Source organism: Notolepis coatsorum, assembly GCF_963971535.1.
Source record: "Notolepis coatsorum genome assembly, chromosome: 10".
Lineage (NCBI taxonomy): Eukaryota > Metazoa > Chordata > Actinopteri > Aulopiformes > Paralepididae > Notolepis > Notolepis coatsorum.
Window position 1 is genome coordinate 100180826 of NC_140174.1, and position 12455 is coordinate 100193280.

The 12455-nt window shown below is 39.1% G+C and overlaps 1 protein-coding gene across 1 annotated transcript in view; it reads right to left on the bottom strand.

The window, feature by feature from the left end:
• Positions 1 to 12455, bottom strand: part of LOC311235822 (junction-mediating and -regulatory protein-like) — a gene marked incomplete at its 3' end in the record, with an annotated part of 312624 nt that overhangs the window by 14585 nt on the left and 285584 nt on the right. The window contains exon 3 of the mRNA XM_084323326.1: positions 6952 to 7102. Within this exon, the coding sequence (XP_084179452.1) occupies positions 6952 to 7102 (151 nt within the window). The remainder of the gene's footprint in view (positions 1 to 6951; positions 7103 to 12455) is intronic.

Here is a 12455-nt window from a genome sequence, read left to right on the forward strand (position 1 = left end):
CTTGTATTTTCCTCCGACATGCTTCTTCCACCTTTTTTATCTCATTCGTTAACTCTATCAATCCATCGTTGACGTTCTTCTCGTTCTCTTTGACTACCCGTGTAATTTCTGTCACCGTATTCTCCACTGTCGTGATTCGCACGGACTGTACAGCGACCGCTTTCATAACCTCTTCGAATTTAGCATCGATGTGTGCGACGTGTAATTTGAAAGCGACCATCTGTTCCTTAATCAGGCTAGTCAGAGAGTTGAAGTCGGGTTGTGTAATTGCACTGCCTGTGTCAGTTGATATTGTAGGTGCAGTGATGGGACCGATGGATTTGTTGGCTATTATCTTCTCAAAATCCTCTGCTTTGTCCTTCACGGTACTTTTTCCTGTCATTCCCGTTATGTTGTCCTCTATTGTCTCCCTCTCGGAGCCAGTCGCCGATGGTCCCGGTATATTCTCCGTTATATTCCCCCCATCGGGGATTGTCAACAACGGATCTGCCGCTGCGTTGCCTGTTATTTTCTTTGAACGTGTCTCAATCGTCGCCGTTGGATTTACTGCTTCGTGTTTCTTTCCACCCTTTTTCTTATCCTTACCATCCATGTTGAGTCTTTATGTCTTTTGATATAGTTAGTAGAAGTTCCTATTAATACATACGATGTGGTTTAATCTCATTGGTATTTGTTAAAATAATGTTTTTGAACAAAATTAACGGTGACGGGAGCGGAGCTGTTACCAAACGCGCGCTACATATTGTAGTCAGGGGCGTCATTTTGGTATGGCAAGGTATGGCACTCGCCATACCTTGGCAAATAAAAATGTAAAAAAAAAAAAAAAAAAAATTATTAATTTTTTTTATGTTGATTTAGAATTCAAATGTCAACATTATGAACGAAGCTTCGAACTATTCGGTACAGCCCTAGCATGTTTTGATATTGTCAATTATCTCACTTTTACTAGGTGACTTTTACTGTGACTAACTGAAATATGCCAAAAAAAAAGGAAAATGGACATAGGGACGTTTTTTAATCAAAGGGCAGCAGAGACAAGTGATACAGGGACACAGGTAAGGTCTGGCTTAGTGATTATAATAGTGCAGTTCAGCATTCAGTAACCCATACTTTTTGTGAATGTGTTTTTGATACTACATTCTGTTGAACACACACCTCAAAACCGTACCTAAGGAAAATTGGCTCAATTGCAAGAAAAGTAATAATTCGTATGCAAAATATTGTGGTTCCCTGCTTTAGTCTGTTGACACATTTCTATACTAAAAATGCTTGTGTAGTCCTGTGTCATACCTAAATGTCATATAACTGAATTGTATAGAAACAACTCACCAAAAGTGACTATTGCACAACTGATTTGACAAAAAAATCCTCCCCCCCCCCCCTCCTCGCCATACCTTGCCTTTTACTGAAATGACGCCACTGATTGTAGTCAAACCGGAAGTTTGATGTTTTTATGTTTAAACCTTTTTATTTTTCCTTTTGCTGTGAAGCACCTTGAGATCTCACTGAGTTTAAAGTGTGCTATATGAAATGTATTATTATTATTATTATTATTATTATTATTATTATTATTATTATTATTATTATTATTATTATTATTATTATTATTATTATTATTATTATTATTATTATTATTATTATTATTATTATTATTATTATTATTATTATTATTATTATTATTATTATTATTATTATTATTATTATTATTATTATTATTATAGCAGAGGAGGCATTTCCATCTCATGCCATTTGAAAACCCTGACCGGTCACATGATCAGCTAAGCAGGGACGTGCCCGGACACAACGGACCACACAGGAACTCTGGCAGATTGAAGAAAAAAAATCTCTCGTGGCAAGAAATGGCGGCGACAACGTCCAAATGTTTATTTGTGTGTCGTTTGTGATGTCGCCCACCGGTTTGCTCCAGCGACGGCAGAGTAGTGTTATTTAAAAACACTGAGCTGATGAATATGACACCGTAAAACACACCGCTAACACCTGGGCCCCGTTCCCGTACCTGGTTCAACTACGTCGATCAAGATGTCATTATCCAGATTCAGTTAACCCGATGTTTGAAGCCGGGATTTTCCTGTTCCTCGAAGGTGGATTCAGTCTCGTTAACTCAAGCCAGACTTGAGACCCAGGATAAGTGCGCGTGCCCGCCTCAGCCGAGAAGGCAGCAAGTGTCGAGAGCAGAGATCCTGATTCTCTAGCGGCATTGATTGATTAATTGATTTAAAACTTTAGTAACATATTGCAGTACGGCTCAATCGCCTCGCCGACAAGTTAAATGCGTTATCTATAGGCTAATTTTAAGTCCCTCATTACCTCAATCAATCAGATTATATTTCTTTAAACTTGCCTGCTGGATTGAATAATCAAATGAGATCTTGCTAGCAAAAATAATTAGTTAAACTGTTATACAAAATAACGATACGGCTCTCTTCCCATTGATTGATGTATAGTCGATCTTTTACTTATCTCCACTGTGGTGTAACGGGTTCTTCTTTTGACTTTCACGCAGACGACCGGGGTTCGAAACCTAGTCTTCCCCTTCTTTTTGCGATGTAGGAATAATTCAATTTGGTGCACGTTGAGAGCTATATGAAGAATGACATCCTCAATGCATGTAGATTTATAATATTTTAACTTGAAACTAGGCTACTTTGGCGTATAATCATTAATATTATATTCCAAAAAATTATATTGGAAACACTGGGTTTCGAACACCGGTCGCTGGGTTGCCAGGATTAAGCACTACCGCTGAGCCACTGTGTCATATGGGATAAATTCATTGTTTATACATTAATGAACGAGACAAGATCCACAATCCACGCATAGACACTTCAATTTTATGCTTGAATGAAACACAATCCAGGCGCTCCATTAAACATCCACAGCGGAGAATATGAAAGGAATCAGAGCCAAACGAGCGATAGGTTTCAATCATTAAAAATATCCCCGCGGGATTCACATTTGCAATGCTGCGCGTTGTTAGAATAACCACATAATGTGTACATCGCACCGAGCGAGCGCCACGGTATATATAACGTGCATTATTTAGGACAAAGTGAATTTAGTATCAGCATTTTGGGTCTATTTTACATTTCAAAAGCCCCCTCTGGAAGAATGGAGCACAAAAACGTAATTCAGAATGGTATAAAGCAGATCCTAGACTGTGGGAATAATTTCAGGAAACGCGCTGTCACTTTCTTTGCGGGGGCGTGGCTGTGCTTCATCCGGCTAACTTGAACTTAAACCCTGCTTTCGACCAGGCTCAAACTTTTGGATCTGTTGTCATGGTGATTTGGACAATCCAGGTACGGGGAGCCGGAAAGTCCGGCTTAAGTCAGACTTAACCGAAAGTTATCCGGCTAACTCAGTTATCCAGGTACGGGGAACGGGGCCCAGGAAATGGAGACAGAGAACTCCTCCTTAAAGGAACACGCCAACTTTTTGGGATATTTGCTTATTTGCCATCTATCCTAGAGTTAGACAAGCAGATACCCTTTTCTTCTCTGTGCATGCATTAGGCTTAGGAACAGCCGCACCGTTAGCCTAGCTTAGCATAATTTCATCACCTCAAAAGCCATATTGTTTTTTGAAAAACTGGGCTTTTGAGGTGATGAAATCACTGCGCCCAGGCAGCAGTGGTTCCGCAAAAAAAATATATAGTATAGTATATATCTGCTTAGAAAACTAAAATGTCTAATTATTTTTATAAATGTCTCCACATGGTAAATACACAGGTCAGAACATGTTTACAGGAATGTTTTGGAGTTGTATTTGGAGTGTATTTCGTGACTGTTGGGAACTAGGCTACACTGGCACACCTACTTCCAGTGAATGACGCTAAGCTAGGCTAACGGTGCGGTTGTTCCCTAAGCCTAATGCATGCACAGCAGTGGCGTCGTTAGCCCTGGGCTTCCGGGGCTTTAGCCCCGGATGTTTTTCTCCTAGCCCCGGATCTAAAAAAAAAAAGAAAAAAAAAGATTGTTTACATTTTTTTTTGTTTTTTTTTTTTTTGCCTTTTTTTTTATGTCAGCATCCCCATTGTCTGTGCTGAATGTTTGTTAGTGTTTGGTATTTTTTGTTGGTTTTTAGTACTTTTAAACATTTTTAGTAAGTCGTTTTCATTTGATCCTATAATTCTTTCATTCACCGATTTGTGGACTTTTTTTTTAGTGTCCTGAAAGGCGCCTTATAAATCAAATGCATTATTATTATTATTATTATTATTATTATTATTATTATTATTATTATTATTATTATTATTATTATTATTATTATTATTATTATTATTATTATTATTATTATTATTATTATTATTATTATTATTATTATTATTATTATTATTATCATCCAGGAGGGAAAATACACTTTGGATAGTAGGGACTGCATCTCTGCCTGTCCTGACCAGGAAACACTTTGCAACTGTGATCTCCTCTGGCAATAGTTGGATATTGTATATATCTATGTGTGGCGAGGGGTTGCAGCAATTCCACTGAGAGAAACTGGTCTGAGGCTGGATAACATGCCTGTATGCCTCTCATAAGTTGTTATCCAACTCATGAGAACCTGCTCTCAAGCTTGCAGTATTCTGTCGACGACTGGATAGAACAGTCTCTGTCTCAGCTGATCTCCTGAGCTGAGGTCTGAGCTTGTGCCACAAGATGACTCAACTACATACTCGCCCATCCTTTTCTGCTTCCTCCTTTGGCTGGTAGTATGTTCCTCAATCCAAAGGCCATTACATATGGCCTTTGTCCTGTCATACATGTCCACTGCCATCTCTGAGGTGCGATAACCTTTGAGTGTGTCCTGCACTGTGCTTTTAAATAGTACAGATATTGAAGATGTGCACTTTAACGCAGCAGCACCTGGAGCCATCCATACCCATGTCCAGTGTCCTATAATAAGCTTTAATCGAACCTCGGATAGTCCGGTTGGTTTGGGGTGGTGTGAAAGCTCATTCACTCTTGCAAGTGAACCCTGCTGCGGTTCATTTGAGATGTGAATGCAAAGCGGACCAAAGGCAGGAAAAGACCCAAAAATCGAATCTTTTTTTTATGAGAAGACTGAAACATATGTATATAATGAAACACACAATAGTTTTTTTCGATTGCCTAAGCATGATTTTGAAAACGGGGCCCGGTGTTTCAAAACACACAATTAGCACAACCACACACACAATTATCAGAACACCTCAGATCCTTTGCTAAATTAAACACTTGTCAAAACCATACACTAATTTTGTTACCATATGAAACACACATTTCATAATGACTTAATTCTGTTTGAACCAGTTACACACACTGCTGTGCTTAACCTAAAACACATTTAGCAATTCTACTTCTCAGTGATTAGAGTACTGTAAGTGAAGTACGCAGAGAATGTGCAAATATACAATAAATTCACCAAACACTACACAAGACCAATGCTGTAGACTGATGAAAATATAATTTATTTATCTACATATACCCAAATCAATGATGCAGACTGATGAAAAAAATAACATTTTCTCTCCATATACCCAAATCAATGATGCAGACTGATGAAAATATAAATGTTCTCTCCATATAACCAAATCAGTCAACATTTCAACATGGAGAATCACAACAATACATGTCCCAGTTTTCATGCTACTATGTGCATAACACTGTAAGCTCAGCAAATATCAGACAAACATAAAATACTGTATCCAGTACAGGTTAAAATTACAGTAATACAATTTCTTTTTGAAAAAATCTAAACAGAAAATACTAGACATTATCTCTTTGCCTAGCTGGATCTGGCAAGATAATTTTTTGTTGTGATTCTCCATGTTGACATGTTGACTGATTTGGGAAAATGGGAGAAAATTTATATTTTCATCAGTCTGCATCATTGGTTGTCTTGTGTAGTGTTTGGTGAATGTATTGTATATTTTCACGTTCTCTGTGTACAGTACTTCACTCTCCTTCCATTTTGGTTGAAGACAGGTGAACTCACCTGCTGCATTTTTATAGTGCTTGATTGTGTATCTACAATTAAGCAATGGTGTGTTTGTGCATCTGATGGCTGTGTTAACCAATTGGCTCATATGTGTGGTAATTTGACATTCTGTGTCTAATGTAATGCAAGTGTGTTTAGTGTTTTGCAAATCACTGTGTGTATTGTTTTGCAAAAAGTGAGGCTGACATTGTAGGGGTGCAAATCTGGGCCTATATTTTGCTCCTTGAGTGTAAGGTTTTGATAATTGTGTAATACTTTTGATTTGAGTGTTTATGCAATTGAAGAAAACTGTAAAGACTAGAGATGAACTGTTTATTTATTTTGTACATAGGCTGTGCATATGTTTGTTTGTTTGTTTATTTGCTTATGTGTATGATTCTTAACTGTGTTTTTATTTTGTTATTGGTGTATATGTGTATGTATGTACAGTATATATATATAGGGGCTTCTTGGACCAGATCAATGTTTAATCTGGCTAAATAAATAAATAAGAAACTGATGATTTGGTCCTGTTAACTTTGAATTTTCTATGGGGACTGCCCAGATCCCTCTCATGGACCTGGACCTCACTTTGAGAACCTCTAATGATTCTAGTTATTCAGTATTCATCTCTAATTACTCTAAAATTGCGTATTTCTGTGCTTAAAAAAATAAAAAATAAAAAAAAGGGGGGGGGGGGGGGGGGGGGGGGGGGGGGTTACCCCCCTCCACCCCCTTGGGCTGAAGCCCCCAATGTTTTCTAACCCTAAAAACGCCCCTGATGCACAGAGAAGAAAAGGACATGTATCTGCTTGTTTAACTCCAGGGTAGATGGCAAATAAGCACATTTCCCAAAAGGTTGGCGTGTTCCTTTAAACCTTCAAATTCCCACGCGACGAACACCATATGCTGGCCCCAGAAGCGCTTGAGCAATAATATACAGTTGCTAGTGAGACCAGATTAGTAATGAGCTGATACCTTTCTGAGCTCTGGCGGTGATCTCAAAGTATTTGACGGTGAACTCCTGGATGTTGAGGACCGCCTCCTGCGCCTTCCTCTGCCAATCAGCATCCTCCTTTTTTAAAGCCTCAATCCGCCTCGGGCCCAGGTAGTCGTTCTCCATGGAGATCTATAGAATAAGGAACTTGCGTGAGTTTCTCTCACAATAATACAATAATACAAAAAGAAAAACAGTCATGTTATGTGTAGCTTCAGTGGGAAGATAATACAATACAGCCTGAGGAATAACCCAGAGATTCAGACACTGTACATTACATTTAATTTTTTTTTAATTATTTGACACACATTTTCCTTTGAAGGCTGTATGCTGGCAGACAGAGGTGGGACCAAGTCATTGTTTTGGAAGTCCCAAGTAAGTCTCAAGTCTTTACACTCAAGTCCCGAGTCAAGACTGGCAATTCTCAAGTCAAGTCCCAAGTCAAGACAGCCAAGTCTCAGGCAAGTCACAACTCTGAAACTTTGGGTTTCAAGTCCTAAACAAATCCTAATGCGTTCTTGCAAATGTAATAACAGGCTGAAACTTCATTATTTTACATTGACTGATAAAAGTCTCATACAGGCTGACACGTCATTATACGGCTTTCACTGATAAAAGGTGCAAACAGGCTGAAACTTCATTATTTGTAGTAAGTGCACCTTCTGCCCAAAGGTTGTCTTGTGTTCTGAGATTGTCACACCACAGAAAAATGTGTGTTATTAACCACCCGGCCAACTTTAAATGATTAAAAACGTTAATAACTATTAACCCAGCTCAAAAACAGCTCAGACAATTTCTCTGGCTTATGGGCGTGTGCCGTGCAGTCAGATAGGGTCCACACCTCTGCTGTCGTCCACACCTCTTCATACTGGATGTCAATCTGAGAGATGTCAACTGACAGCAGGCCTCTAGAGCGTCCACACTCAGGTGTGGACCAAATGGTGATCTTTAATGCACTGATATTGTACACACACACACACACACGCACGCACGCACGCACGCACGCACGCACGCACGCACGCACGCACGCACGCACGCACGCACGCACGCACGCACGCACGCACGCACGCACACACACACACACACACACACACACGCACACACACCATCAGGCCTACACTGTGTTCACTTGACTAGGCCACCATGAAGGCAGTGGCGGCCGGTGGGTACTTCGCCACTAGGGGCGCTATACCAAATATTTTGCAAACATGTACAGTACAGTACTGTACCACGCAAGACTCATGGCAAGACGTGAGCGATTCGACTCACGCTCACGGCAATGAATCGGCTCTTATGAACGAGTCGCTCAGCTGTTACTACAACAACACACAACCAGTCAAATAAAGTATAGTCTAGACTCTAATTCACAACTTAAAACACAATATAAATAGAAAAGTTAGAAACAAAACTCGCCCGTCTCCAAACACAGGCAGATCTCTCCCTCTCTCCTTCTCTCTCTCACACACAGCGCGACGTGGAATCGATTCGTTACACAATCAGACCTATTATATACCAAGAATAACTTCAGTATGAGTACAGGGCTGTACACATATTTTGCATATTGTTAAACGAGCCAAGGCTAGCTATTAAACTATCGATATGAATCGAAAATCTGGGACCCTGATGTAAACAAGACAAACGTCTTTCTCTGGTCTGCATGATCCCCTTAACAATTGTGTGTATTGAGCCGTACTGTATTGTACCCATTCTGCAATCTGTTAATAAAGTTCTCATTCATTCATTCATTCAAACATAGACGATATTGAACAAGCCATAATCCACGTATTTTCAATCCGAGAGAGCTGCAGTAGTTAAATCAATGAGCCATCGACATAGTCAGTGTGGTAAGTAACGTTATTATTGCATCCAAGATTGATACACGGCTGGCTAGGCAGTTGGTAGTCATAGTCTTGTGTTATAAAATAAATAAACAATCAGCAATGTCTCGCTTCATGAATGGCCAGCAGTAGTACTGCTCCTAAAAAAACTATTTACAAACGTTAACGTTAAGCACAGAGAGAGAGAGAGAGAGAGAGAGAGAGAGAGAGAGAGAGAGAGAGAGAGAGAGAGAGAGAGAGAGAGAGAGAGAGAGAGAGAGAGAGAGAGAGAGAGACTCACTGTTTAGTTGAAACGTCCAGGGCAGGAGAGCTTGATAAACGTGTATAATCCGCCATATAGCTTGTTAGCCAAGTGTTAGCTGAGCTCGTTAGCACAACACTCAACAAGTACATTCCTTTGTCCATTTCCGCTCGAACAGACTGCAAACTACCTGGCGTTCTATCGCCATGCTCTAAGACAAACTCTAACCTTAACCAACTTTGAAAGAGTGCCTAAGCTTAACAGTCTAAAGAACTTGCAGTCACGGCACGCTCGTCTAAGACAAACAGCTGCATGCATCTCACAACAACACAACTATCTCCACCGACCAACCTAGGACCAACCTAGGAACCAAGCTAGAAGCTAGAATTGGAACATTAGAAATTGGATTCTCTGTGAAATTCTGCCATGGAAAAAAATACTGGCGTCGGCCAATCAGAGAGCGTCTCCGCGAAATGCGGCTATGGAAATTCTTCACGGAAGTTCACGCTGCTGCCTAGACCGCTTCAAATCGCGCTCGGATTCCAACATAATAGTCATATTTCAACGCACAACGCCGTATGCACTGATTGGCTGTGACGGAGACAGCGATCAAACTGTGACGCGCACTCAGAGCGCTATCGCTTCTAGCCCGGGCGAGAAATACGAAAAAAAAAAAAAAAAACGTCACTTCCTGCTCATGAAAACGATTTTTTTTTTTATTTAATAATAACGTTATATTGTGCATTGGAAATACAAACATACTTAAAATGAGTAAATATTATTCATTTTAAACATGTTTATATTATTTATAGGGCTATAAAACACAAAAACGAAAAAGTTTTATTGTCTTCTTCTCTGATTTAACAGCAGCTGGCCAGCAGGTGGGTCGGCGCCCTTGCGCCCCTAGTGGCGAGCCGCCACTGCATGAAGGCCAGTCTCACACAGACCTCCCTCAGGGGGTTCTCCTCCTCCTTTGCCAGAATGCTATAGAGCAGTGGTTCTCAAACTACGGGGCGCGACCCAAATTGGGGTTGCGGGAAGGTGACAGTGCATTGGAAAGTAAAAATTATATATAATATATAATTTTTTTGACAAGACAAACATTAACCTCTTGAAGAACAGGAACATGACATGCTGTAATGAGGCTCTTAGAAAATTGTGTTGTCTATTTTATCTACTTGTTGTATCTATTTTATCTTAACTCTTTCTTTGTGATTTATTGTATTTTTCTTGGGACCATGTTGGAAACAAGTCGACAGACTTTCACATGTTATCCTTGTACCCCTTGTTTTTATACTATTGTATAAATTGTATGTACTAAATAAAAATCAAATCAATCAAATCAACCGTAAATATCTCAATAAATCACAGGAATATACATTTCTGTATTTGAATCAATAAATGTAGGTTGCGAGATATATACATAATCCCCATTATACAATACAGTACATACATATGCTCTTGCTCGTTCTTCTTCCCCCCCCCTCAGGACCCCCCTTGGATAAACCATCCATTATTCGTTTCTAACCAGAGATTACAATTCATATGCTAACCTTTATTCTCTCCACCACTTCTAACCAGATTGCAATGCTGGCTTCATTGACACCTAAAATTCTTGCTGTATATATATAAATTATATATAATATATATAACTTTTTAAATAATAATTCCTTTTTTATATATATTATATTAAAAAAAAGTATTATTAAAAAAAAAAAAAATTCTGGCAACATATTTTGGCTAAATATGCCTCGTTTTATAAATGTGTATTGATAACATAGTGCTGTAATTACATTTTCTAATAAATATGCATGATCAAGTTCAACAACGTGTGCTTTTATTTTGATATTCCTTAATTCCACGTTGAAATTACACGATGTGGGGTCCCCAAAAGAATTCCTAAATAAAATGGGGTCACGGTATAAAAAAGTTTGAGAACCCCATAGAGCTATATCCTCTTTCTACCTGCTCACTGTTATGACTCTCAAAATAAAACTCACCAACACAAGATCAAAGACTTTCCTGATTGACAATATGGTTGTTAGATATGTTGATCATATTGTATATTGTAATGAAAAATATCAAATTTAAAAGCTTTTTAATAATAAAGCAATTGATAAATCAAGTTCCATCAACCCTAAATCCATATAATCTATAATTATTTTTTATTTATTTGTACTTTATTTAACCAGGTTAGTCTCATTGAAGTTAGAACCCTCTTTTACAAGAGAGACCTGGCCAAGAAGACAGTAATTAAGACAATTACAAATCACAATTTCATAAAATTCACAGTATAACATTTAAAGAAAAAATTAAGAAAAGGGGGACCACATCAGAGTTGTACATTGAAGGCAGGCAAGATTAATTTAGTGTGACCTGTTACGTAACATAGCATTTACAGACTAGTTCATCTTCCTCCATGATTTTTATTCTAGCTTTAAAACATGGTAGTGAGATAAACTCCTCCAGATCCATGTTTTTTTTAAAGCTCATTGCAGGCCTTAGGGGCAGAAAACCGGAAAGCTTTTTCTCCGTACAGAGTCCTAGAGGAGGGTTCGGTCAGCAGTACCTTGTCTTGTGAGTGTAACTGGTAAGTGCTGTTTTCCTGCAGAGTGATGAAAGAACACAGTCTATAATCTATAATCTAATCTGTAGTCTAGAATACAGTCTGTTTGCTAATCTGACAGGGCTAGACAGTCATTAGCCTCACCCAGTTCACACACACGAGACAGATGAACCCTTTCACAACCACACTACAGAAGGTTAACCCTATCACTACCACACTACAGACGGTTAATTGTCTGTAGTGTGGTAGTGAAAGGCTTAACCTTCTGTAGTGTGGTTGTGAAAGGGTTAACCCTTTGTCGTGTGGCAGTGAAAGGGTTAAATATGAGCAAGATACAGTCACATGCCAGACATCCATAACTTATCATGATGGCAGGTATCAGTTGTTGAATAACACACGTTTGCTAGGAGATGTGTTTTCGGCTACAATATAATATATGGTTCATGTTCCTCCCGCCAGATGTTATTCACCATGTTATGAACAAGGGATAATCACATTACATCCTGTGGGTTGGTTGGTGACGCCATGGTGTCTGAGAAAGAACTTTGCTCTGCTCTACTTTTGTTCAAAGGAAACCCTTCCAAAATCCAATCAATATTCGTCGGAATGGACAAATAATGTAGACTATGACTTCCAGATGTAATATCTGTATCCGGCCCATAGGAAGTGAATTGGGAAAGATTGTTATGTTGCCAGGGGGATATTTTGGGGGGGATGACCACAGTACATTTTCTGGGTCAAATCCCATCTGGAGGTCTCACTTGGGTATAAAAACTCAAACACAAAGACAGTTATGGACATAAGCAACGCAAAGGACACAAAAAAGAGAGGGGAAGCCAT